This window comes from Alexandromys fortis, unplaced genomic scaffold, assembly GCF_014885135.2.
Source record: "Alexandromys fortis isolate MF-2015 unplaced genomic scaffold, M_Fortis_MF-2015_v1.1 scaffold_9, whole genome shotgun sequence".
NCBI classification, from domain to species: Eukaryota; Metazoa; Chordata; class Mammalia; order Rodentia; family Cricetidae; genus Alexandromys; species Alexandromys fortis.
Window position 1 is genome coordinate 20,054,807 of NW_026067892.1, and position 27,168 is coordinate 20,081,974.

Genomic DNA, 27,168 nt, shown 5'->3' on the forward strand with positions numbered 1-27,168 from the left:
AGCCCTGATTATACCATCTGCCGAGCTGAGCGGTCTCTCCCTGCCCCCCTCAGTCAGTATGAAATCTGTCCGATCCTCCTAACCACCTCCCAGATGGTTCCAGAATCCCATTTGCCTGAGTTTGAGATCTACTCAGGCCATTCTTCATGACACAAATGCCCTCACCTCTCTGAGCCTCGATGCCCTTACCTGTAACATGGAATGCAGAAGATGGAACCATCTTCCTGGGACCGGGGGTGGGGATTTAATGTGCTAATTCACACCAATACACGTGATCTAGTGCCGAGCACATCCTGAATGGGTAACAGCTGTTTTTTTGTGACTGTGGATGCCTTCCTCTGTCTGCAGGGCACTGAGCTGAATGATGACCGAACCCCGTCAGATGCCACAGTCACCACAACCTTCAACATCCTGGTGATTGACATCAATGATAACGCCCCGGAGTTCAACAGCTCTGAGTACAGCGTGGCCATTACTGAGCTGGCGCAGGTCGGCTTTGCCCTCCCGCTCTTCATCCAGGTGGTGGACAAGGATGAGGTGAGTTGCTGGAGCGCGTGGCCCATCTGCATTCGCCGCTCTGACTGCTTTGTGCAGCACTAGGACAGGTGTCAGGAGTCTCTGGGATTCTGGGTCCTCAGTGGAGAAATAGAAGCAGCCATTAATGTGCACCCTCTCCTGCTGTGTGGTAATCTCTACGCTGTTATAGGCTGTCATCTAAACCCTGGGAGGACATCCGTGCTCACACTTCCAATGTGTGACCACACACACATACACACACACTCATGCACATACACACACATACACACACCAGGGGGGGTATATGTATGGATCTATAGCCACTGGACTGATTCAAAATGGATATTATAATACATACATTAATATAGCTATTTTTCTAAACATACACCAACCTGTGTCCTGCCTGGATGTTTACACCTAGGGTAGAGAGGCTGTATAAAAACTGATTCCTGCTTTTAGTGTAATATCCCTTTCCCACAGTACCTGCTACCCTCATCTCACCAGCTCCAGTTGGCTATTCCCAGCTAGACACACTCACCAGGACCAAGCTATATGGGTATCTTGCTCCGTGTATGTGTGTGTGTGTGTGTGTGTCCCACTTCCATCTCCTGCTGAGTCATTCATCCTAACCTATCGGAGATAAGCAAAGCACATATTAAGCCTCTACTGATTACTGGGAACAAGTATAAAGGGTCCCAATTCCAAGTGGCCTGTAGTATGGCTATTTTAAATAGCTGCAGCAAAAGTGTAAGCTTTTCTAAAAGCAGAGGTGGCTTAGAGATGTGGCCTAGCTGGTATAATACTTGCCTAGCACACACAAGTCCCCAGGTTCAGTGAGTAGTATCACATAATCTGAGTGTGGTCATACATGCCCATAATCCTAGGAGTCAGGAAGTAGAAGAAGGTAGATCAGAAGTTCAGAGGTCATGCTTGACGGTGAATTCAAGGGCAGCCTGGGCTACTTGAGACCTTGCCATACCCCCAAAATATATATTAACAAGCAGGCTGACTCCTTCTGGTGTAATAGTTATTCCTTTCTCATGTGGGGACCTGGCACCCTCATCTTGCCAACTCCTATTGCTTAAGGATGCTGAAAAGCAGTTCTATCATTTTCTCATATTCTAGTGTTTCATCCAGTACCCCCTGGAATGTCGGAAGTGACTGCAGTGCGCTTCCACAACACACACACACACACGCACATGCATGTGCATGCACATATACTATGCACGAGAGCCTCAGAATAAAGTCCTTTCTAGGTTTCTGGGGAATAGTGATACCTGAGGAACAAGAAACACCTGTACCTTTGTAGTAGCATCCAAGGCCCAGGGATCATAGGCCATGAGTGATCAGCTGGAGAGAGGGGTTCCTGGGCTAGAGGATCAGGAAGGCTCTCTGGGGAGAGGGGTCTTGAATTGAGCCAAGGCACGCAGGAACACTCGTGCCCCATAGAGGCCCAGAGGCAAGAACTTGGAAACAGACCTCAGAGCAGGTTGTGACCCACACAGGCAGTGCAAGGTTTGGGCTGGGGTAGAAGCAAGAGAGCTGGGACTCAGGCAGGATGCTTGCACTTGATTTTGGAGACAGCATGGGCATTTTGCCCAATGGACCTGAGGGTAAGCCCCCATTGACTAGCTCTGTGGCCTAGGGGGTGTTAATGATCCTGTCAGAGCCACCCCTGCTCCTGTGTTTAGGAAGAAAGAATGATACTGTATCTGTCCAACTCTGCTGTAGTAACAAATTAACCCTAAGGCACAAGCTCATTCTGACAGGTTACCAGATGGGAGTCCTGCTCTGGCTGAGCGTTAGCCAACTCAATCAGCAGTACTTAGGTGCAGGAAGATGAGGAACAGCCATAGGGTAGAGACCACAAAGCAAATTATTTGACTATTTATTTAGTGGGAATGGGGTGGGTGCACTGAGCTACATCTGTAAGTCAGAGGTCAACGTTGGGGAGTCAGTTCTCTCCTTCCACAATATAGGATCCAAGACTTGAACTCAGATCATCAACCTTAGTGACAAGCACTTCTACTGGCTAAGCCATCTTTCTGGCCAAAGTGAGCAAATCTGAACTCAGGAGAAGTCAGACCTCTTGTCACAGGTGCTACAGAACCGTAGGCAGTCTTGGGCTGTCCCCACAGTGGTAGTCACATGGTGATGAGTGTGACAGCCTCCCCAAATCCTGACTGGTAGTCCCGCTGGTGGGTCTGAAGGCTGTAGGAGCTACAGGATGCAAGATGCACAGGCCATGGCCAAAATGGGTTTGATGAGCAGACGGTCATGTCTCACACTCTATCCAGAGCTCTATGGATAGAGACATGCATTGCTCAGTATCTGCCCAACAGATGCTAAGGACGGCCAGAAGATGGACTTCTTCCAGGCTAGGTCATAGAGGCTGCCTGGGACAGACTGACCTCAGCAGTCCACTATGGGGCAGTAGAGAGTGACCATGAAAACAGAAAGGGGAACAGGAAGCAGGGGACCTCTGCGGGAACTTTGTGGCAGTGGTTCCTACTTAGGATGTTAATTTATCTCAGAAAGGCTAGCAGTACTTCCAGTGCCTCCAGATCCAAGATTTAGCAGAAGCTATCACTGCCCCTCAGGTTCCAGTGCACCGAGCCCCATAGCCCAGGGTCTAGAAATGGGCCCTGGCTAGCCTCAAGGACTCCCAGCCTTAGTCTCCAGGTGATTTCTTCACCTTTGCCAGGCTCTAGAAAACTCCGGAAGGCAGGGAAGAAAGAGCTGCTGTGGGCTGGAGTCAGCAGCAGCTGCTTTTTGTCCTGTGTGACAGCTGAGATGCAAATAGATGGTTGGGATGCAGGTGTGGGGGTGAGAACCTGGAGAAGGAAGGCAGGAGCCCGGAAGTCAGCCTTGGTGCGGACCCATCTCTGCTTCAAATTAAAGGCAGTGGCAAGCCTCACTCTCGCAGCCTCTGTGGTTTCAAGTGCCCCACCCCCAGAGTTCTAGGGGTGCCACAGTAGAGGCAGTCCTTGGATGTGATTTTTGCCCTTGTCAGAAAAGAAAGATTCAGAAAAGTTAAGGGCCTTGCCCAAGGTCACACAGCAAATGGATTGCAGTTTGGATGATGTTGGTCTGTCAATTCCGGATTTCCTACCCATGTCTCAGGCTCTTTATTTGGAGATATGGCTGTCCTGTTCTCCCACCCCGCTTCCCCAGACTCAGTTGCTGTCCACCTCTGCACTGCTGCTAGGGACATGGCAAGGACATCACAGCCCAGAAGTGAGTGGGCATGTGTAGTTAAAGAAGGCAGAAGAGGGAGAGGGTCGGCTCTGCCTGGACTTCAAAGAAAAGCGAGAACCTCTGCCCTCAGGGGTCCCTACAGGAGGCAGATGGCCTCCAGCAGCAGAGGGCCCCTGGGGAATACAGGGGTAAGAATCCAGTCCTTCCATCAGAGTTTGGGCTGAAAGACCCCGTGTAAAGCAGTTCAAATACTTGGCCCACAGTGGGCCCTCCCAGCTCCTCATGGCTGGCAGGAGGGGCTAGGGAAAGAAAAGAGGCCCTGTGCCAGATAGGTGACCAGGGACACATCTGGCATAAATGTGTTCTTATTTCAGGCAAATGACACGATTAATTTGTTTGAGGGGCATAAGGGAGGGGAAAAAAGAAGCCAAATTACCCACCTGCCCAAGGAAAAGGCTTTACCACCCTGTAATCAAGGAAAGAAGATGGCGGGAAGAATATTCCAGGATGCTCGGTTGGTGAGGGATTGGGGGGGGGGGGCGTGAAGAGGGGATGGAAGACGGTTCACTTGCTAGTCTCAGGGGCTGTATTTATTCATCGCCCTGATTTTCCATTCCACGTGTGTTCTAGGCCTGTCAACAGCAGCCCAGCCTTGTATTTATCTACACTCACTTTTGCATTTACTCCTGTGAGTGGGTTGGTTCAGGCTGTGTTCCTCCGTGCCCTCCCCACATAGGCCGTGAAGGCTGTGGTCTTGCTATGTGCCTCCTCTGTCACCTCTGGAACTCTGCCTTCTGGTCCAGGAGTTTCTGTGCTATAATATAGGGGCAGGCAGCTCACTGGCCCTCTAAGGCACCCGGACCGGAAATGAAGACAAGCCTGTGTGTTTGTTCTCACTAATGCCGGCGCCTCCTGGTTTTTTGTTATGGACCTAGATGCAGGGTCTGTGACTTTGACCTCAGTCAAACTTCTGATATTTTCTTATCACTTTATCCCAGGAACTACAATATCCTGACCCTGGGTTGAAATCACAGCCTAATCGCAGCCCTGCCTCTAAAATCCTGGCTGAATGAATTCCAAAGCACATGTCTGACCACACTGCTCCTTTAACAGTACTTGGATAGCTGTTTCAAAGTCGCCAGTTGACTTGGTGGACTCTGTAGTTTATCTTATGCAATCAAAAGCATTCTGAGAGGGTAGGGGTGTGGCTCTGTTGGTAGAGTACCTGACTAGCATACACGAGGTCCTGGGTTCAAGTTCAACACTGCATATACCAAACGATAGGGATCCTGTTAAAAAAGAAAAAGGAACTCTTAGGAGACCAGTGTGCTTCTGCAGGCTTCCAGAGGACCCACAGCATAAAAAGAGGATAAGAAAACCCATGCTAAATCCCTGTCTTCACTACCTGCAACCTTCCCCCCTCCTACCTCTCTCCCTCCCCTTCTCTCCCCCTCCAGCCCTACTCCTACCAGGGTTTTTTTTGTTTTGTTTTTTTTTTGTTTTGTTTTGTTTTGTTTTGTTTTGTTTTGTTTTGACAAGGCTGGCTTTCTGAGGTTTGAGTCCAGCAAGCATTCTGAGCCAGGTGCCTCTGCAGCCCTGGGTGGAAGCAAGGCTCATGGCCCCGTCACACATTCGGCTGAGCATCCGCCACTCAGACCACTGTTCCTCTAGGCCCTGTAAGCATAGTGCCTCCCCATCCTTGGCCCTTTGGAAAGTAACCACAGCTACCCTGAATTCAATTGTCTAAGCCTTTTTTTTTTTTTTTTTTTTTTTTAGAAGTCAAACTATAGGAGCAAAGCAAAGGGGTTTGAGGCCAGGCTGCCAGTGGCCAATGGTTCTCACGGGGAGTTTATGGCCATCCATTGTCTAGTCACCCACCCCCTCCTCAACCCTGCTAGGCTAGTAACTAAGATGTAGCTGGAAATCACTGACCCCTAGGCCACTCCTACAAACCTTGAAGGAAGCGAGAAGTGACGCCTCCAGGGTCCCCTGTCACTCACCCAGCTATGAGAAGGCACAGGAAGAGGCCTCTGGTCCAGGGAGAAACCGAGGCAAAAACTTCTGCTTACATGTCCTGGTCCCTCCCCCAAGATTGAGGCTCTCCAGGAAAATATCTGTTGCCTCCAATGCCTGTCCGCTCTAGAAGGGATGCCTCAGGAGCAGGACAGCCCCGTCTGCATTTCCCATTAATTTCTCCCTGGTTGCCTTTGTGGAGGCTCTTCTTGCTGTGATTGTGATTACTGGGATTTTCCTGGCTTTGACTGCATCCTTGCATCCCCACCGTGTGATTCCTCCCAGCTGGCAGAGCTCCAGCCTCCTTGAGGACCAGAGGGGTGGCCTGGTATGACTCAGATACCTCCTCACGTCGTGTCATCGTGAATATAATTAGCTTGTGATGGGCACTGGTCCCTGCCTGGTGGGGGAGTGGGGGTGGGCGATAAACCCATTTGGCAGCTCTGGTGTCGGTGTCCCTGGGCCCTGCCATTGCCCGCCCAAGTTCCCTGGACTCCAGCAGGCACTCATCTCTCGTCTTGGGTCTGTGGACTTGTTGCCTTTATCTGTTTCCCAGGCAGACCCTTACCGTGATCCTCCACACCAAATCTAAGCAGGACTCAGTGGGAAGTAGTGGCATTCATTTTATATGAAAGCGTGCAGCCCTAAGACAGCACTTGGTCTTCTGAAAGCTCCTGTGGGAACAGAAGCAGCTGGCAAACCCTGTCCGCCATGCTTAGACTGTCTGTGGCCTGGTTCACACCTACCATGGCGCCCTTTCTCTGAGGCCCATTCACACTAGAACATAATGCCTTTTTCCCATGCTCCTCTGCCTGCTCACTTCATTCACATTGCTCATCTCAACACCCGACATTGCTGCTCTTCATGGACAGCTTCAGCTCCCAAAGTGGGGGACTAAAGAGCTGAGCAAGGCAGGCAGGTGGCACGTGCCTGTTGTTCAGCTCCCAGAGAGGTCAAGGCAGGGAAGTAGTGAGTCTTAAGTCAACCAGAACCTTGGCTCTAAATGAAAATAATAATAATTTAAGTGCTGGGATGCCATTGAGCTAGAGAGACCACCTAGGATGTGTGAGGGTAGAGTGCTTGCCTTGCACGTAGGAAGCCCTGGGTTCAGTCCCCGGTGCTGCGTAAGGCAGGAGTGAGGGTACACAGGTACACACCTGCAAGCAATCCCAGCACTTGGAGGAGGAAGCAGGAGGGTCAGAAGTTCAAGGCCATCCTCTGCTAGCTTACCAGTTAGCAACTTCAAGGCCAGCTGAGGATGGGAAAATTCTTTCTCCAAAGAATGAGAGTGAGTGAGTGATGTTGAAGATGATCTAGGGGAAGGAGCTCTTAGGAGCATCCTCGCTACTGAGATGTCACTGAAAGACAGACCTCTGAAGTGGAAACACTTAGTGGAAGGATATTCTAGGCAGAAGACAGCCTGAGGACGCGACTCTGAGGCAGGAGCATGCCTCTGTTAAGGAGGAGCGCGTACACAATCCCAGCACTGGAGAAGCAGAGAAAGGAGATCTCCAGAGCTTGCTGGCTCACCAGCCTAGCTGAATTAGTAAACTCCAGGTTCAGTAAGCGCTTGTGTCTCAAAAATTCAAGTGTTGAGGACACTTTCAAATTAAAATCAAAAACAGCTGAGGACACCTTATATGGTCCTACACACATACACATGTACACACACATACACACACATACACACACACACACACACACACACACACACAAGACAGAGATGGTAGCATAAGGGAGAATCAGGTGTATTTAAGAGCATCGTCCTGAGAGGAGCTGGGTACCAGGTAATAGTCACATGAGTCTACATGACATAATGGCATTCCCAAAGAGCAGAGGAGCTCAGTGGTTGATGGCGGGGGCTACAAAGAAGTAGGAAAAGGCAGGATTTCTTTGCCGGGTGGGATGAGTAAAATTGTTTTAGCTTAGTGGTCAGACAGGAGTCTATACATGTATTGTTAGCCATAGAACTGTAGGACAAAAATCTTAATTATACTGCATGTTAATTTATGAAGTAGTGAAGATGTTCCCAACATCCCCCAGAAGAGATGAGCTGAGAGGAGCCAGCATCAACAACACCTATGGGGGCTTTTGACCAAATGACATCACTGTCGTAAATCAGCAAGTATATAGTTTTCATACAACAGAAAGGCATCTCTGATTCAGCCTGACAGGCAACTCATGGCCATAGTGGGGAAACTGAGGCAGACAAAGTAGAATGGAAAGGGGAATGAGGTAGCAGAGCTCAACTATCTGTGCTGGGCCCCAAGAGTATGGACTGTGTGCTCAGAAATAAGAAGAGGAAGAGAGGGAGGGAGGGAGGGAGGGAGGGAGGGAGGGAGGGAGGGAGGGAGGGAGGGAGGGAGGGAGGGAGGGAGGGAGGAAGGGAGGAAGCCTCAAGGCAGTAGACTGAAGGCTAGGACTGTAGCCAGGCTTTGAGAGATTCCCACGATGCACTTGGCCATGGGCTACAAAGTGGAAGCTGTTAATTCAAACACACCTCCACTGGCCTCCATGTAAGCACATTATGACTCCCAGAAGCGCTGGGGCAGGCGGAAGGAGGTGTGCTTGCACAGGTGAAGAACACCTGCCACCTTCCACAGCGCTACACCCATCCGGGGTGAACCTGACGGTTCTCTAGTGTTCTTCCTTGAAAGTGCCAGCTGCCAGTCGGGTTGAATTAGATTTCACAGGACATTTTTTCCCCCTTTCCAATACGTGGAATTCGCCAGCAAATTACTCTTAAAGAGGGAAAATCAATCATTTGGAGCAGAGATAAGCTGAAGGCAAGGCAGCCTCGGATTGATCCCATCTGTGCAGGCGTGTGTGGAATTCGATGGATAACCTGGGGCAGCGGGAGTAGTGCAGGGTGTGGGGGTGTATGCAGGGGAGAAGAGAAAGAGGAAAAAAAGGAGAAGGAAAGAGAGGGTCTTGTCCATCTGGACTAGAATAACAAAGGGGCTCCCTTGCCTCTGTGTAGAGGCAGGAGAGTCTAAGCCTAAGGACATGGAGGATTAGGTTGTGTGACAAGAGACACTTCCTAGTTTGTAGGTAGTCATCTTCTGCCTGTGTTCCTGTGTTGACAGACAGGGCAAGGATGGCTCTGGGGTTCCTTTCATTAAGTGCCATCAAGAGTTGTCATCCTATTCCGAAAGATGCCACCCCACACACACACACAAATCACCTCCCAAAGGTCCGCCCTCCTTTGAGAGTAGGGTTTTAACATGTGTATGGTCTGGGGAGGAGGTGACACTAAGTGTCTACAGTTTCATACAGGAAGTGAAGGAAGGATGAGCAAAGGGACACAGCGGGGAGCAGAGAGAGAAAAAAATGATGGGGTGGGGGCTGGAGAGATGACTCAGTGGTTATGAGCGCTGGATGTTCTTCCAAAGGTCCTGAGTTGAATTCCCAGCAACCACATGGTGTCACAACCATCTGTAATGAGATCAAGTGCCCATTTGTGGCCTGCAGGCATACATGCAGACAGAATACTGTATAAATAAATTTTTTAAAAAATGAAGGAAGGAAAAGAAAGAAAAAAAGAGAGAAAGAAAGGAAGGGTGGGAGGAAATGCTTCAGTTCTAGGATATTAAGTAATTCATGAGTGTATAGAAGAAGCCCCAAGGCAAGAGTACCATATTACAATCTGGGAAACTGAGGCAGGAAGAAAGGTATCTTTCTCCATCATCTGGCGATGGGTGGTGGCTCCAGAGAAGACACATTCCCAGCTTTAGTCCTGGCTGCTCAGAGGCCCATACTGGGAAGACAGGTCTTGGGGTGAGAGGAGAGCCAGAAGCAAGGCGTTAGCTTGTCTCTGTGCAGAGAGAAGGGGACTCTCTGAACTGCTGGGGAACAGGCAGACCTAGAACTCAGGAAAGGGCAGTGGGACCCGACTACTGACCATGGGAGACAGTTACCTCTGTGGTCCCCAAGGGGAACTAGAGACAGTGGGGTCCTCTACTGTCTTCTAGACTTTGTCACCCAAATAGGCAGCCTGGGTGCAGTGGGTGCAAGACAGTGGCTTGGGGCAAGGACTGGTGCTTAGGTAGAGCGGTACAAGGGAGAAGCGGCTGACTCTAAGGGAAGTGGGGCCCCTTCCAAGGCTGCTTCGCCATGTCTGATTGGGATTAATTAAGTGGAAGGATGGACAAAGGAGCGATAAAGAACACATCTTGTCAGCTTTGATTTTCTGCCACTCAATAGCACGGATGAGCTCGACAAAGAGCAAGAGTAGAGAGCCGTGCAGTCCTTGCTGAGAGGGAGTGGATGGTCCCTGTACCCCCTACACACATCCCACTGCGGGTCCTCCTCTGCCCGCCCCTCCCATCCCTGGCCAAGGTCTCAACTCAGCCCTCCTAGGGCGCGCCTCCCCTCGCACCCTATCCCTACTGGAACTACAGAAATGACTCTCTTAGAGGAATGTCTGTCCAGGCAACTACCAGGATGTCACAGTGTGCCCTCAGTGGTCTGTGGAGTGGATAGCACTTCCCCCATTTTGCAGATGAGAAAATTAGGTCTCACTGGAGAAAAAATGTTTGTGTGAAACTAGGAAACTGAACCAGGCGGTGTTTGAGCCTGGGCTCAGGTCCGACTCCTCAGGGTGTTTTAGCTTTGTTTGTGATGTGTGTATGTATGTGTAGAAGCATGTATGTTGAAGCCAGAGGTTCAACCTGTCCCTTTGCCTTGCTTTTTTAGACAGACTCTCTCGTTGACCTTCAGCTCACAGTTCTGCTGGGTTCATTGGCCAGCAAGCCCCAGAAATCCCTCTATCGTCTCTGCTAACATTTCAGATGCACTCTGCACCTGGTATTTTCACGAATGCTGGGGATCGAACTCAGGATCTCATGCTTGCAAAGCGAGCACTTTACTCCCTGAGCCATCTCCCCAGCTCTGGTTTTAACCATCTCTAAGCTTTAGTGTTTCCCACTGGATTTGTGGTCGCAGGACTCTTCTGTGCCAGGTCTGAGTTCTGGACAGCATTCTGAAGAGCATGGTAATGACTCTGGGGACCCTGCCTGTACCCTAATTCCTTATCCTTAGTCTCAGTACAAACTAAATGACTCTTACCAGCCCATGGAGCTCCCAGGAGTCACTTGTCTTGGAGAAGAGGACACAGTTCACCTGTCAGAGAGGGTAAGCCCCACTGTACCCCCTCCACAGATGGATAAGTTGAGAACAGGAGGTAGAAACTGGCAAGGAAGTTTAGGGATTAGAGCCCTAAAAGTTAAGAGTTTTATTATCACCTTGGTCAGAAATAGGACATACTGTCGGTGTTTAGGCCAGGGATGGTAGAAGTGGGTTTTGAATTTTATCTCCTTAATAAAAAAACCCCTGACTGGAGGCTTATTCATGAGGGTGTGACCGAAGCTTGAATTTGGGCACTTAAGTTGTTTTAATAGTTTCAAAATTGAATCTAGATTTTTATGGTAAAAGTGGGCTATAGCCATCCCCCAATTTTTAGGTTTACTTTTTAAAAAGAGGGAACTTTATAGTAGTCTTGACTGAGGTTTCTGTTGTGGTCGATAAAGGGAAAGCCATTTCCTGTAACAGAGAAACCAAGATTCCAGAGAGACTGAGCCTCACCCCCTGTATCACCCCACCAGGTCACTGGCCTGGCACTGCCAACGACAAGCAACAGAGAGCAAAGAGTCTACTGAGTCACCTTAACAGGACAGGTGTGCTTGGCCAAGCGACTGCTCTGCAGGTCTCAGACCCTGGAGGAGGCCCGGGCATGGGTAGGGAGGTGCACTGAGATGGTCCTCACTCTGGGTACTGCAGAGGAATGGAGGGCATTCAACAGAGGATGCTCCGTGCGTGGCCACACCCACCGCAGGTCCCCTGTTCCTCTCCTGTGGGAGCCGTCAAGAACCAGCATTTGCAGAGGGCCCAGTGCATGATAACACACCCCACTCTATGACAAACTAAGACTAGCACTTGACCAGGACACCACGGTAACAGATTCATGGACCCAGGAGCAAGGAGCAAGGGCAGGGCCTTCTCTGACCACTCCTTGCCACCCTCCCCTTCCAGAAGTTGTAGGTGGGGGTGAGGTTAGGGGAACTGTCCGGGCCTCCTCTTCTGGCAGCCAGCAGATAAGGGACTGTCCTCTGCAGGGGGGCAGGAAGGCTCCAGTCAACAAGAGCAATTGGGGAAAGCCAGCAGGGGACTAGGAATGATTCAGTGTGCAGCCCCTCCTGAAGAAGATACATAAAACCCGAGCCTTGGAGAGGTCTCCAGCCAGCAGTCACTGGCTCCCTGGCCTTGGGAGCCGGCTGCAGCTCACCTTAGGGACCAGTGCAGCCCCACCAATCAGCCTTCAGATCACCTCCCACAGCTGGAGTAGAATTTAATCCCCCGCCCCCCAGGCTCCTCTCCACACCTACTGGGCTCCCCTTTGATGTCCTTTTTATCTCTCTTTCCAACAAAACCATCCCTTAACAGCTCTGGAAATGCCTCCTGCCACCTGGAGCAGCAGGATGGCAGCCCCAGAGAGAGGCAAGTGTGAAGAGGAGGCCCAGCTCGCTAGGGAGGACCCCGCCCTGTCTTTGCCACTTGTGGCATGGGAAAGGGGACAGCTGTGCTCCCCCATACACCAGCTTAGCATACACCGAGGTGGGATCTAGGAATTCGAAAGCTTCCTTGATGACCATGTATCTCGAATAGCTGTCCTCTATGGCCCTGGTAGAGGGGCTGGACAGATGCTGATGTCACACAAGCATGTTTCATACATGTTGGGGCCTCCCTTAAGTTGTTTCTGTCATAGCAGCAGGACATCTGTCACTCCCGGTAATGATACTGCTGGCCACAGGGCCAACATGCTCCTTACTGAACATCAGTATTGCAGTGGGGGAAACCCTGCATCAGAATCCCGCTCCATAGCCTGAGAACCTGGGCCTGGTCTCTTAGCACCACCATGACCCTCCCTCCCCACCCTACCCCACCCCACCCCACCCCACACCTTGCAACCACCTAACCTCTCTGAACCAAATGTCCCCTGAAAGGTCTTCACTATCACCATGCCCCACTGGCCTTGGGAAAAGAATGTAAGGGGGAGCCGCTAAGGCTGTGACATTCTTATACATACTATATGTCAGAAGCTCCCAGCATTCACAAGTGGCCACAGAGGAGACTGCCCATGCAATGGGGGACACTCTGCAGCCTTCAAGAGAACTGAGGAAGGACTGGGCAATAGTTCTATCAGTAAGATGCCTGCTGGGCAAACACGAAGACCTGAGTTCCAATCCTAAGAACCCACATGCAAAGAAAGCTAGGCATAGTGGCATGCACCTGTCACCCCAGCATAGGGGTAGGAGAGAGAGAGGAGCTAGCTGGATTCCTGAAGCCAGCCAGCCAGCCAGCCAGCCAAGTCCAGTTGATATGTTTCAGGGTCAATGAATGGACCTGCCTTGAAAACTCAAGTTGGAGAGCAATGGAGGAAAGACACTTGTGGTTGACCTCTGGCCTCTACACTCACGTGAAGAGGCTCAACTGCACACACACACACACACACCCTACACTAGCAAACACCCACACACAGACAAATGCATGGGTGGTGAGGCAAAGCAGCTCTTTGCACTTCCCAAGTGCTGAGAGCCTCGCCTGGCAGGAGGCCTTCAAAGCTGCCTGCTGCCACCCCAGCCAGCAGGGGCTCCCGAATATGGTTAGGGGCCATCACCAAGGCAGAGCTATAAAAGGGAGGAAGAACGTGCTTCTGTATGTGTCAAACGGGAGGCAGCGGTGTCTGCGCACAAGGAGATCTATCTTACAGCATGGGCCTCCTGGGACAGGGACCTGAGAACAGGGTGAGGGGCTATCTCTGGGAGTGACATGAAACAATGAGGACCATTTCCCAAGTTTCTGGCTTCCTCCTCTCCCTCCTGAATGTTAGGAAAATACAAAGATGGCAGAGGTGAGGGCTGACTTCGGCGGTGTTTCTCTCCAGGCTTCTGGAAGCAGAATGTGGGGCCATGGTACCTCACCTCACAGTTCACCTGGACTGGAGGAGCGCAGGAGAGGAACATGGCCTCCTGTGACCTCCCCTCCCCTGCCTCGCCCCAGGCGAGTGCTCCACCCTCTTTCCTCTCTCCTCCAGCACCCCTGCCTCAGCTGTGGATTCTGAATTCTCCTGCTTCTAGACCTGAATCACAGGCTCGGATCCCGGGTTCCCTTTGGGGGGGGGGGGCTCTCCTTCACCCTGACCAGTGATTCACTGTTTTTTTCTGTTTCCTTCTTTCCCACCTGTGGCTCCTCCTTGTCTCCCGCCTCTTTGACCTTTCCCACTGACAGAACTTGGTAAGTGAGCCTTGAAGGGCAGGGATGCCTAGGGGAGGGAGGGCATCACAAAGAACCTCCCTCTGCCCCAGCAGGCCACCTTCTCAGGTCTGTGAATACTGTGGCCAAGAGTCCAGGGTTCAGGGGGAGAGAGCATCCTTGTCACCTGTTTAGAACTGTCACACTCCATTGCCTTTGGCTATTAGTGTCCTTTCAGGCATTTAATTGGTCCCCTCCAGCTGATGGAATGGATCCTGCCAGAGAGACCCTAAAATTCTTCAACCCAAGAGACTCAGAGTAGCCATACAGTAGTTTCTAAGAAGCTGTTCTGGGCTTGAGGCTCTGGAGTGTCCCTTACAACCTGCCTTGACCCCAGAATAGGCTGAAAGGGGCTGATGGTGCGTGGCCCCTGTATCCTGTCCATAATCCTGATCCCAGGGACAGGCACAGTTGCCCCTGGCTCTGAGGACTGATAGTACCTCACCTGGCTAGTCCAGTGAGATTCCCACCTCCTGGTGGGGAGGTGGAAAACTCCAGGGGGTACAGGTGCCTGGCCTCTGACTTCTACAGTTCCTCAGAATTCCTGCCCTGGCAGCGGGGACCAGGTCAGCTCAGGATGGATAGGTTTCTGGTGCCAGAGATGCCTGGTTATCCCCTCTTAACCTTGAAGAGCTTGCAGAAGGGAGTCCCCCCAACTCCCAGGTCCCCTGGGAAGCCACGATTACATTGCAGCCCTGTGTTCAACCACAAGGGGCACTGTCCACTTAGGTGTCACATTAAACGGATGGGCTACGTAAGAGCCAGAAGCTCATCTCAGGTTGGTGATCACTGGACACCTGTAGCCAGGGCCAGCAAGCTACTCCTGGTGGGGTGCACACCCCATGGAGAGGGAAAGGCCAGCCTCAGTCAGCTGGCTCCACCCTCATTCAGCTCCCCCCACCAAGCTGGAAGAGATGAGATCAAGTGGTTCTGAGCACACCCCTCCATGAGCCATAGCCTCCTTCCCTTGTATGTGTGAGGCCCTCAGGGAAAAGTGGCCAAGGTAAAAACCCTGAGGTGGACAGAAAGGCTACACCCTGAGCCCAAAGCAATGAACTGGAGCTGCTGATGCAGCAGCCCTAGCAATGGGTCTCCAGGGAGTGAGGCACACGGTGGTGTTCTTTGTCACCCAGTGCCCGGGTTATTTCCATGTCATATATAGCAGCCCAGTGTTCTTCCTAACACGTTTCCTGTCCTCTCCAGTCCCAACCCACTCCGGTCACCTCGTTTTTTGTCTTTCGTTACTTTCCACCACTTATTTCATCTCCTCCTGGGTCTTCTATTTTTTTTTAATTTTATACTTTATTTATTTAGTTTGTAATGGGGAGGCTTGCATGGACCACGACTTGTGTGTAGAAGTCAGAGGACAACTTGCAGGAGTCAAGCTGTCAAGTTCTCTCCTTCTGTGGGTCCTGGGAATCGAACCCATGTCTTCGGGCTTGATGGCAAGCTCATTTTACCCTCTCAGCATTGAGCCATCTTTCCAACACTTCCCTTGGGTTTTAATGTTGGCAGATTCCTCTCCCTCTTTGACACCCCACAGTTGAGAAATGGCCAGGAGGAGGGAAACGGAATAGACGTGGAGAGGTACACTTAGGATGTGACAGGATGACAGATCCAAAGAGGCTCCTTAAGTGAGGAGCTGGAGGTGGAGATGGAGCTGGCCAGCATCATCCAAGGGAAGTCCAGGACTCAGAGAGATGGGGCAAGAAGACCCTCCCTAGCCCGTGCCTCCACCGCTGCGCTACAAAGGCAGTGTTACTAGCCTCAACCTCCAACACCCTCTGCTTCTCCATTCTGGCTCCATCCCCTGATCATCTACACCTTTTACGATGGGCTTCTCCACTCTCCCCCAGGGTCTGAACAGCATGTTCGAGGTGTACCTGGTGGGCAACAACTCGCACCATTTCATCATCTCCCCCACCTCCGTCCAAGGGAAAGCAGACATTCGCATCCGAGTGGCAATCCCCCTGGACTATGAGACTGTGGACCGCTATGACTTTGACGTAAGCCTCCTTCAGCATCTCCTTGGGCTACCTGGGGAGGTCGAAGGGGAGGCTGGGGAGGGTGGAGTAGGATCCCCTTAACTCCTACCTCCCAGCTCTCCTCATCTCCCTAGGGTTCTGTCCCGGAGAAGCAACAGAGATGGCAGGGGCTAAATCCCCAGGGAATATGGGGCTAATTCACCAGACCCACCTCTGGTGTCCCTGTGACCCACGCTGCCCAGCCCAGTACCCAGCACCCCTCCCTCCCCCTGAAGAAGGCCCTGCAGAAGGATTCATTGAGCACAGCTAGCATGGGCCTTGGCTCTAGCAGATACTCAGGGTTAGACCCAGCCTAAACATAGAACAGTTTTATGGGAGACAACAAAGACTCCAGAGATGCTCACGTCACCCTACTCTGCCCCCCTAGCTCTTTGCCAATGAGAGTGTACCTGACCACGTGGGCTATGCCAAGGTGAAGATTACCCTCATCAATGAAAATGACAACCGGCCCATCTTCAGCCAGCCTCTCTACAATGTCAGCCTGTACGAGAACATCACTGTGGGGACCTCTGTGCTGACAGTCCTGGTAAGTCTCTGCGTCCACAGTAGCCATAAACTCTTGGATGTTCCCAGGGACACTGAGCATCTGGGTTTCAGGTGCCACCAAGTGCCTGGAGACTGTTGGTTGGTGAATGACAGTGTCCGGACTCCCCTTGAAACAGGGAAAATAGATCAGACTATGGGGCGATAAGACAGGAAAAGATATTTCGGGTTTTTTTTTTTCTTTTCCTTGAAAGTCATGCTTGCCAGATGATCCAGGAGCCCTAGAAATCCCATCTAACCAGTGGACTGTGTGCTGGCCATCTTTGAGGACAGTGACCCTTTCTATCTGAGTCCAGCAGGTTCGTTGATGCTCAGCTGCCTTTGGCCTTTGCCAAGCGCTCATCCCCACCTGCAGTTACTGTGTCTGTGCCGTTCAAGGCTCTTGACTGCCAGAGGCAGAAGCTCTCATACAGTTCAGCCAAGAAAGCATTAGGTTGTGTAACTTAAAGGAAGAAGTGAGTCCAGGAGTGGCCATATCCAGGTGTTCATCTAAACAATAATCTGTCATTAGCAACAGCTCAGCTTTTTTGCAGTGGCTGAGAAGCAAAGCTCCTCCATATTTCTTACTAGTTTATTAATGCTAGTGGGGGGGAAATAATTTTTTTCAGTAGCTTCAACCACTACCCCAGAACTGTTCTCAGTAGAGGTGTCATCCTGGTACTACCCATGCCAGCTATGGGTTACGCTTCCCTTAGTGGAGCCAGGGCATAGGGATTGGTTCTGTTCAGATCATATGACCTGGCAATGCAAAAGGGGCATCTATCATACATTTGAATTGGTTACTGTGCAGATCAATATGGTAGATGTTACTCTATAAGCTCAGAGTCTGACCCATCGTAGGTACTCAATAAATGTTGTTACCACATCCCCACGCTTGCACATGAGAAGCCCACAGGGGCCTTGCTGCCACGTCTTGTTCCAAGCGGATGTCGCCTGCCGTAGCAGGCCCCCACCCTGAAGTGTGTTTACTCTGTAGACAGATGGTCTGGAGAAACTCTAGGCCCCCAGGCCTTTCCATCTGACAGTTATTAATATTTCAAACAGATGTTTAGCTAGTCAGGCCGTCAGATGGAAACCATGAGCCCGCTATGGCTGTTCTCTGAATCCACTGCTTCCCAGCCCTGGAATCCCCCAGCCTTCACCGCAGTACCTCAGCAATATATCACTCACTGCCTTGGGCTCCTGGACTCTCTCTTCGCCTCCGAGGTCCTACCCAACAAGATGTATGAAAGGCTCCAGGATCCAAAGGGAATGTGTGTCTCTCACATACCATGGACTGTCGGGGGAAGGGTGCCAAACAATCTAAGATACAGGAACCAGGCAGGTAACAGTGATCATATCCATACAGGTCAAGGACCATGTGACAAAGAGTTCTAGCGTGTAGTCCAGGCCTGGTGCTATCAGGGCACTCATTCCTGGAGTCCTTGCTGGGAGAATTCTGTTTGCGTTTGACATTCCTGTAGATCATTGCTTCTTAACCTTCCTAATGCTGTCACCTTTTAATACAGTTCTTTCTGTTGTAGTGACCCCCCCACCATAGTTTGATCACTACAAGAATTATTTTACGTGCAAACTAAACATACCTTTGCTTTAAAAAAAAAACTATCTCATTGCTACTTCATAACTGTAACTTTGCTGTTGTTGTGAAACATAATGTAAATATCTGATCCGAGGATATCTGATATGCAGCCCCTACGAAAGGGTCATTAGACCCACAGGTTGAGAACCGCTACTGTAGCTGGTGGGAGGGTTGGAACACCTGTGGAGCAGGACTGAGATTGAGGCGCGAGCTGAGGAGCATGGCCAGCCTCGGGTGAACATGAGTTGAGCCCCTCAAGTTGGATAGATATATCCAGAGCATTAGTAGGCCTGACCCTGCCATAGACCTTTCTATCCCCATCTCTAGTTCTGCTCATTCTCCTTCCTGCCTGCTGGAGGGCCGCTCACTCCAAGGTGCTTCCTAGCTCCCGGCAGGCAGCAGGTTTCCTGACCATATATATCCCACACTGTGCCCTCTCTGGCCTCCCATCTCCACCCCTCAGACTCTAGCCATCTGGCCATTGTGATCGCTCTTCCTTTTAGATCCAGGTCTTGTCTTTCTCCTGTCTGCCTCAGAAGGGGCCACAGTTACAGCTGCCTGCTCAGAGACTGTGAAATTCCTTCTCTCTGACCTTTTCCACAGTGTTATTAAAATGTTTCATGGGCAGTTGTGTCAGGAAAAAAAATTATAAAGAGAAAGGAAGATGTTTTAATTTGCACCACAGGCTGAGTGGAGCCTGCGGCAAGGGGCTCGCCCAGCCCCCCACCTGGCCACAGCTCTGTTTTGGTGGTTGGGGGAGTGATTGCAAGACAGTGGCCAGGGGAAGCTGGCTGTCGTGACCAGCCTGGGCATTACAGATGGACCAGTGGAGCCCGACCTCTCGTGTCCCTGCTGGCTGGGATTTATAGCACAGGTTTAGAAGTTTACAGAGCCCAGTAATTTCCACGGCAGGGAGTTGGGGTGGTAAGGACCTAGAGGTCAAACTATGACCTTGATCCCAGCTCTGGTTGCTTGCTTGGGCTATCCCTCAAGAGCGCTTCCCTGTTCAGCACATCACCTGTGGAGAAAAAAATGGGTTGAGTATGGCTGGGGTTGCAGCCAGAGCACTTGTGCTGGCGACAGGGAGTAATGGGGGTGGCTAGGATGGCCTTGAGGACCAAGACCTATATCCTTATTGTCTCTTACTGTCCCACTGTAACCCACGTATCATGTGGCCATCGTTTCCTACCTGTTAGGTATCTCCGGTAATTGCCATTCTCCAGATGGGGAAGTGGGGCTGGGGGATAGGGGTTAAGTGGCTTGTTCAGGGCCCCAAAACTCCTAGGCAACTTCAGATATTGAGTAAAGGCTAGCCACAGAGGGACTGTGCTGGACCACTGAATCCCTTCAGCAGCATCCAGGGCTGAGGACAGAGAGGAGCCAGAGAGGACTCTGCAGATCCCAGAGAACAGGCTGCTGGGTCACCCCACATGGACCCTCAAAAACCTCAGGTGCCATCGGGAGAATTTCTACCACTGGGGCTACAGCAGAGAGAGCCGGGGAGGCGTGGGACTGTGCCCAGGGAAACAGGAATCTCAGTGTGGTCAGAAATGTCTGCATCAGAAAAGAGTCCTGGGATAGAGTGTGGCAGGATGTCTGAAGGGCCTGGTAGGATTTGGAGGTGCCATGGGATGATAAGAGACGTTCAAGGTGAATGGAACCACTCATTCGTCCCGCAGATCTTTGTTGACTGCTTGGTATATGCCCCTGAGGACGGGGGGGGGGGGAAGGGGGGGGTTGTCCTCAGAGAGCTCACACTGCCCTGGAAGAACCTGGCACTGAGAAACGAGTCTTTATATCCCATATTGCTCTCTGTGATGAAGGCCAGATCGCCATTAGAAATGGCTACAGGCTACCTGACCCAGATGAGGGTCAAGAAATACATCTGCAAGAAAGAGGCACTATAGGCAGATGAACAGGGGGAGGGGAGGACATCCAAGAGAGTGGAAAGAGCATGTGTAAAGGGCCTGTCACTGGCGTATGGGGAGGGGTGTGGTATGCAGAAAGCTGAGGTTCCGCTTCCTTGAGGCCAGAGCCCTCAAATGTCTCTCTTCATTGCAAACTGACATCCACTCCAATATGCCCATTGGACTGATGTTCAGGTAGTGTGGCCACTTCATAGCAAGCCACTTCCAGGCCCTCGCCTGTTTTGTGGGAGGCATTTGGGAAACAATGCCAAGTCCCAGCCTAGTTGTAGCAGCTCGGAGTCAAGACTTTTAACTGTCTGTATGTCGTGCTCCCCAGTGGGGTAGGGGACGTGAGCTGAGGATGAACGGTGTCTGGGAGGCAAGCCACCCCTGGGACAGTGCAGGTTCCTCTGACTACCGTATGGGTTGGAGGCAGCAGGAGACGGAGCAGACAAAGTGAAGGCCAGCAGCGAGCACACGAAGGCCCTGACTGGGAAGGTCACTATTGTCCTGTCCAGGGTAGAGTACCACCTCCCAGCTACAGGCAGACTGGCCTCAAGGAAGCAAAGGCAGGCTCCCATCCCACTCCATCTTCCATATACTCAGATGAGGCCTCTATGGTCTCTGTCTGGGTTGTAAGTCACCCAGGAGCACCTAGAATCCTGTTTTCCTGGGGCAAGCCATCTTTCTCTGGGGCTTGGCTGCATTTCCTACACAGTGAGAAAGTGGTGCCTCCTTGGCTGCCAGGGAGCCTGGGTGGTGAAATGGGTATGACTGATACAGGTTGTACAAATAGTGTCTTATATTATGGTTGGCCTGTCTGCCACCCTGAGAGCTGAGGGCAAACCAATATCTACCATGGTGAGCTTGGTAGTCGTAAGCCATGAGACCTCAGTTTCCTTCTCTGAGGAAGGAAACTTCTCTGTGTCCTGGGGATGCTTTGCTACCATCCTGCTGGGGAGAGTGGCTGTGAGGATAAATGAAGAAGTCCATGTGAACCCTCAGCTCATTCAGGAGAGCCCTCCTGTCATCCCAGTGTTCCCAGTGGTCTTGACAGCCCCAACAGGTGCCTCTTTTGGAGTCCTGATACTGCCCCAGCGATGGAGAACCTGGACAGTCTCTGAGCCTCTGGGCCCCAGTGACATACGAGGAGGATTTTCTTCCATTTCGCTCATTCCTAGCAACATGGTGTCTCTCATCCTTCCAAAGCCAACCCCACCATCTGCTCTGGACCCTCTCACCTACCCTGTTCCTCTCTCCAGCCTCTATCTGGAAGCTTTGGGGAAAGACCCATGTTCTAGACATCCTAAGGCCAGAACTAACCAGATTCTCCCCCGTCAAGCTGGCCTTTCCATCCCGCCAGTCAACACAGAGCCCCTATCCTCTTTGTCTCTTCTCTGCCTCTTCCCTGCAGCTAACAGAAACCACTGATGCCCAAGGGAAAGGGGAAGTGATGTCATTGCCCCAGGCTGGCCTTCGTGGAACCAACTTCAGTTCCATTGAGTCAAGCTCTGATACAATGGGCCTCTCCTATCAGCAGAAAGGCCTGGCTCCCAGCTCTGTGACTGCCAGGCACCTTAGCCTGCAGGTTCTGGGGCTGCCTGCTCCTACCTCAGCCGCCCCCGTTAAACCCAAGCAAGTGGACTTAAGAACCCAGACAAGGGATCTGAGAAAGCCACCCCTTGCTTCTGCCTCAGAGGGTGCTCCCTAAAACTATCCCAGGTCCTTCCCATCCCTCTATCCCAGGAGGAGGGCACATTGCTCCACAGCCTCAGTGAGGACCTCCTACTATCTCAGCTGCTGCAGGAGGATGCTGGCCAAGAACAAGGCTCTGAAACCAGAGATCTAGGTTCCTGTTCTCACTTTGCTGATGGCTGAACTTGACCCCATGCAGGTACCTAGCCGTGCCCTGGTCCTCTAGATTCCAGAATGTGCTGTGGAAGTGATGGACTAATAGGACAGAGCTGGAGAGATGGCTCAGTGGTTAAGAGCACTGCCTGCTCTTCCAGAGGACCTGGGTTCGACTCCCAGTACCCATATGGCAGCTCACAACTGTCTGTACCTCCAGTTCCAGGGGATCTGATGCCCTCTTGTGGCCTCCATGGACATTAGACATGCATGCAAGGCATAAACATACATACAGGAAAAACACCCCTCCTACACATAGAAAGAAGTAATTTTTAAATAAGAGATTGGTCAGCTTGAACACAGAGTACCTTAAAGGCCCTGGGTGAGTGACAGCTGTGATTGTCAACCTCATGTGCCCCAGCAGCAGTCTCTGGACCTCCACTTGCCCCACCTCCCACTCTGACTTCCTGGGCTCCAGCTCTCCTCCCTTAGCACAGGGACTGAGCTCCTGCCTATGTCAACTGCAGGATCCAGCCTCAAAGTCACCAAACATAGAGGAGGATAGCTGAGTCAGCCAATGGGACAGAACAAGACCCCTGGAAGAGGCAGAGTAGGGGCTGCAGGGTGTAGAGCCTGTGCAGTTGCTCGGGAACCTGAACTTCAAAGGTCCCTGTGCTGCCTTAACCTAACATTCTTCCTGCTGTTTGAGCAGGGCCCTTTGGCTCCTGTTGCGTGGGCTCTGCTCATCACGGGAGCTTGCCCTGGCTGCAGGAGTTGTCTGATTCCCCACTTAAAGAAACTCAGGGGCTCTCCACAGCTTTCACCCACTTCTGCATCTGCCAGCCGGTCCTCAGACACTCACTCACTTGGTGCCTATGCTGCGCACGGGCTACGCCCTCTGTTCACACAGAGCTTTCTTCTGTGCTGATTGCCACATTAGAAATCACTCAAACTCGGCCGGTGCCACATCATCACGCTCATGGATTCTGAGGTCAAAGATGTGGAAATCTTGGAGGCTGGTGATCCACCGGTAGGGTTCACCTCCACAATGGACCCTCCTGGAGAAGCAGGACATCTCCACTGGTTCTAGACTAGTGGTTCTCAACCTGTGGGTCACGATCCCTTTGCATCCGAATGACCCTTCCCAGGGGTAGCCTAAGACCTTCAGAAGTAGCAGATATTTATGTTACAATTCCTAACAGTAGCAACATTATAGTTATGAAGTTGCAACAAAAATAATTTTAAGGTTAGGGGGTCACCACAACATGAGGAACTGTAGTAAAAAAAAATGCAGCATTAGGAAGGTTGAGGACCACTGCCCCGGACACTCACTGGCAGCTGAGTTTAAACGCTCTGGGCCTGGGTTGGCACTCAGTACTTCTGCAACCAGACTCTGATTGCATCCCTCACACCTGCCTGCCTGCATTCCAGGTACTTGTCCTCCCTTCAACTCCTCTCTCTTTCTAGTGCCTGCTGTGCCTTCCTCTGTTTATCCATCCCACTGGCTGTAAGAGCCAGCCCACTGTGCCCATCTCCAACAAGAAGCCCCCTCTCCCGGGTACCCAGCACACACCCATCTCTCCTTCCATCCATCCTCCCTCTTCCCTAGACTCGCACCTGCTCCTTGGCCGGTGTCTTCAACTGGGGCCATGGCACACAGTGGGTTTGAGTCCTGTGTGAGTGTCTGGGGAACCTAGGGTAACTTGCTGGAGGCACGTGGCAGGACAGAGGGTGATCAAAGGCCCCATGGGGGAAACTGAGGCACAGAAAAGATAAAGGTAAATAGTGTACCTAGATCACTCAGTCAGTGAGCCAATGTCTTTTTTTTTCTTTTTTAGATTGAAAGTTTGAATTCTTATCCATGCACATAAGTCAGACACTGATATTCTATGTGATCCTAGGCTGCCCTTGCACCCTGTCTAGGACTTGGCTTCCTGTTCAGCCTAAGGACAGGGTGACCTGGGCATCTTCTGAGGCTGCCTCCCAGGTCAGGCAGGGCTTCAGAGAGGCAAGGTGAAGGACAGAAACCAAGGCTAGGGGACAGAGGTGGCAGGAGGCAGGGCAGAAGGTGGGGTACCAGCTACTGGAGAGCAGAATGAGAGGTGAGGGTACCCATTCTGCAGCCTGGATGGGGAGGGGTGTCAGAGGCAAGGGTCTGGGTTCCCCCATCCTCTCCAGGCCAGCCAGTCTTGCTCCCCTCACAGTCCCCCTCCTTCAGCTGGCAGGAACCTTCAAAGGGCTCACCTGGAGAAAGTGTCCCATGGTGCCCACACACAGGGTGGTAGTCTTACTTACCTTCTCCCAGCAGGCTCCTAGGGCAGACTTCTGACTGCCTTGGTTCTGGATTCCTCCTCTGTGCGATGGCAGACCAGAGTTCCTACCTTAGCAGTATGAGGGGGTCTCCTCAGGGTCACAGTCCAGGGCCTCCATGAGCAAGTGATCCTAGAGAGGCCCTAGTGTCCGTCCAAGGTGTCCCCCAGCTGTCCCCGGCTTTTGAAGACAGCGCCTCTCCCTGTTTCTGATAACTCTGGTTTGACTTGATTCTACCATTGCATAAAGCTGCCAGTAGAAATCACAACATGAATTATTAGCTGGGGAGATGCTTACTTAACCCAATGGGTAGGTCCCATCTGGACAGTTTACCGAATCTCCCAGAAGACTGGGAGGGGGGGGAGGTCAACTTTGGGAAGACAGCCCTGCTATGTTAGCCTAGAATCTCCCCCCTTCCCTCGGTGGGCCTTCCCATAGGCCCATCCTGATTCATCCTCCCCCTCCCCCACCTCCTGCCACCCCTTACCACTGGCATCTTAATTGACCTCCTTGTTCTCAAAGCCCTAGAGACCTGAGACTCCAGCTGTGCTTAAACAGAACAAAATCTCTTCCAATTTCCCCACCGTTTAAAAGAAAATTGAATTCTTTATCTGCAGCCTGGGGAGGGGGGAGAGGGAGAGAGAGGAGGAGGGAAGGAGAAAAATAGGAAATAGCAGGTCACCGGCCCCTGCTCCCAAGCTGGCCTGGAAGCCTTTGTCAACACAATGTCCCTCCATTTGGGGGATGCCTAAGGCCGTCTCTTGGGACCCTCGGTGGTCTCTGGGTTCATGTCTAGTCTTCCTGTTAAAATAAGTGTGGTGGGGGGAGCTGAGCCGAGGAGGCTGAGCTGCTGACAGTGATTGACAGGTCAGAGTTCCTCTGGCTGTCAGGCCTCAGTGCTTCTGGCCTGTGTTTGTCTCCTTAATCTAAATATCCACCCTAAAACTAAAATAGGAAGGAGTGCAAGGTAGGACAGGTGCTCTGGAGAGTTCTGGATGGAGTAGGGCTGTGTTTGCAGGAGAAGAGGAAGGGAGAAGGGAGGCCAGAGAAGTTTCTGGCTCCTGGGCTGAGTTGGGGTATTAAGGCAGCCCCCCACCCCACCCCTCCCACACACACCTCTGCCCTTGAAGTGCACCATCCTGGCTTGTGTAAGCTCTGATGGGTTTCAGAGAATCAGCAGCTTCTCAGCGCATTGATTTTTACCAAGTAAAAGAGACCTATAACTGTCATGCTCTGCAGGGCCACAGAGCTTCTGTCACGGGTGTCCCCAGAACCCACCAGTCTCAGTTTGGGGATGTGCTGATGGCCATCCACCTCTGCCCTGATGTTAAAGCCAAGAGATACTCAGTAGCGTCTCAGTCTCAGTGATTGGATCCCTGGAGTTCGGTGACTCTCGGGCACCTCATCTCTTCTATAACTATTGTGCAGAAGACACAGGTCCAGGGAAGCAGGTGGCCCATCAGGGCAGCCAGCTCCAGAGAAGCCAAGCCAAGACTGTAGCTCCAGTTTTATGGCCTCAAGCCCTCCACCCCACTCCTCTCCTTCCTAACCAGGGCCAGTGTATTTGCCCAAGTCCTGCAAAAGTAGGCCTACCCACGGATGACTGGGAGCAGTCCCTCACCAGGGACCTTGGTGTCCTCTTCTGGAAAATGGAAGGACTAGGCTGTATGCTCTCTAAGCCTCGCACGCCGACTTGTGATCACCTGCCCCTAGACAGTCTCCTCCCACACCTAGAGCTTCGGCTCAAAAGTCACCCTTCCATAAGCTGACCACTGATTGCTCCTGCTCAGGCAATCGCGCTAAGGACACTGGAGCAAGGAAAATGGACCCCCCTGGGCAACGGGAGAAAGAATTGCTGTAAAAGTGGCCAGGGCTGGAGCGAGTTCATAAATACTGCAGACCAAAAGCAGGTGCCAAGGCCGCCTGGGCTAGGTACTGCGGAAGGTTCCCAGCCTGGGCTGGGGTGACTACTGGGCAAGGAGAGCCATCAGGGCTCCAGCTGAGTCTGTCTATACAGCAGCTGGAAGGATGTCTGGGGTAGATGAAGTGCAGGAGAGGGGCGTACAGATGTGAGAAGTGGACCTGAGTCTGTGGGCTCAGGGCGGCTGTGGGAGGGGTAGGAGACATGCATCCTGCCAACTCATCTCTAGGGTGGCTCACCTGGTGCTTTTAAAACTTTATTGCTTTGTTTTATTCTATTTATTTATTTATTTATTTATTTATTTATTTATTTTTGAGACGAATCTCCCTATATAGCCCTGGTTGGCCTGGAACACAATATGTGGACCAAACAGACTTGAATTCACAGTCTACTCTCTGAGCTCTGCCTCCAATGTCTGGGCTTAAAGCATATGCCACATGATCTTGTTTACCTTCATGACCCTAGGATGTGACTACATGTTCTAATAGCATTTTCTATTTTATGCTATTAGAATAATAGCATATTATTATTCTATATTAAATACTCATAGTTTTGGGGGAAATAATGTACTCGAGACTAGAATCTAGTGTCTACCCTTTTCGCTTCTCTGGGCTCATTTGAATGAGGAAGAATTGGGGGCGCAGGCATTAAATCTAGGAGTGTCCAATTTTCAGCCCGCGAGGTGCAGAGGCATGCATGTATTTATGTTGCAAGAGATTGTGACGTAATGTTTCATCGATGAAATTTGTGCCTAAAAACACACAAATTGCAGAGAGAAAAGTCATACACACACACACACACACACACACACACACACACAATCTCATCACATTTTAAAGATCCACGTTCATAGATATCCCAGGCCATGTGCAACCTGTGGCCCACCAGCTGGGCACACCTACACTAGACTGACTTCATTAGCAGCCACTGGGGATTGACCCAAGTGCACCGCCCCTGCTCTGCCATCTGATGGCGGTG

The 27,168-nt window shown here is 51.5% G+C and overlaps 1 protein-coding gene across 1 annotated transcript in view; it reads left to right on the forward strand.

Moving 5' to 3' along the window:
- LOC126498958 (cadherin-23-like) overlaps nucleotides 1-27,168 on the forward strand; it is a 255,620-nt gene that overhangs the window by 179,969 nt on the left and 48,483 nt on the right. The window contains exons 11-13 of the mRNA XM_050137954.1: nucleotides 349-537; nucleotides 15,894-16,043; nucleotides 16,450-16,608. Coding sequence (XP_049993911.1) covers nucleotides 349-537; nucleotides 15,894-16,043; nucleotides 16,450-16,608 — 498 coding nt within the window. The remainder of the gene's footprint in view (nucleotides 1-348; nucleotides 538-15,893; nucleotides 16,044-16,449; nucleotides 16,609-27,168) is intronic.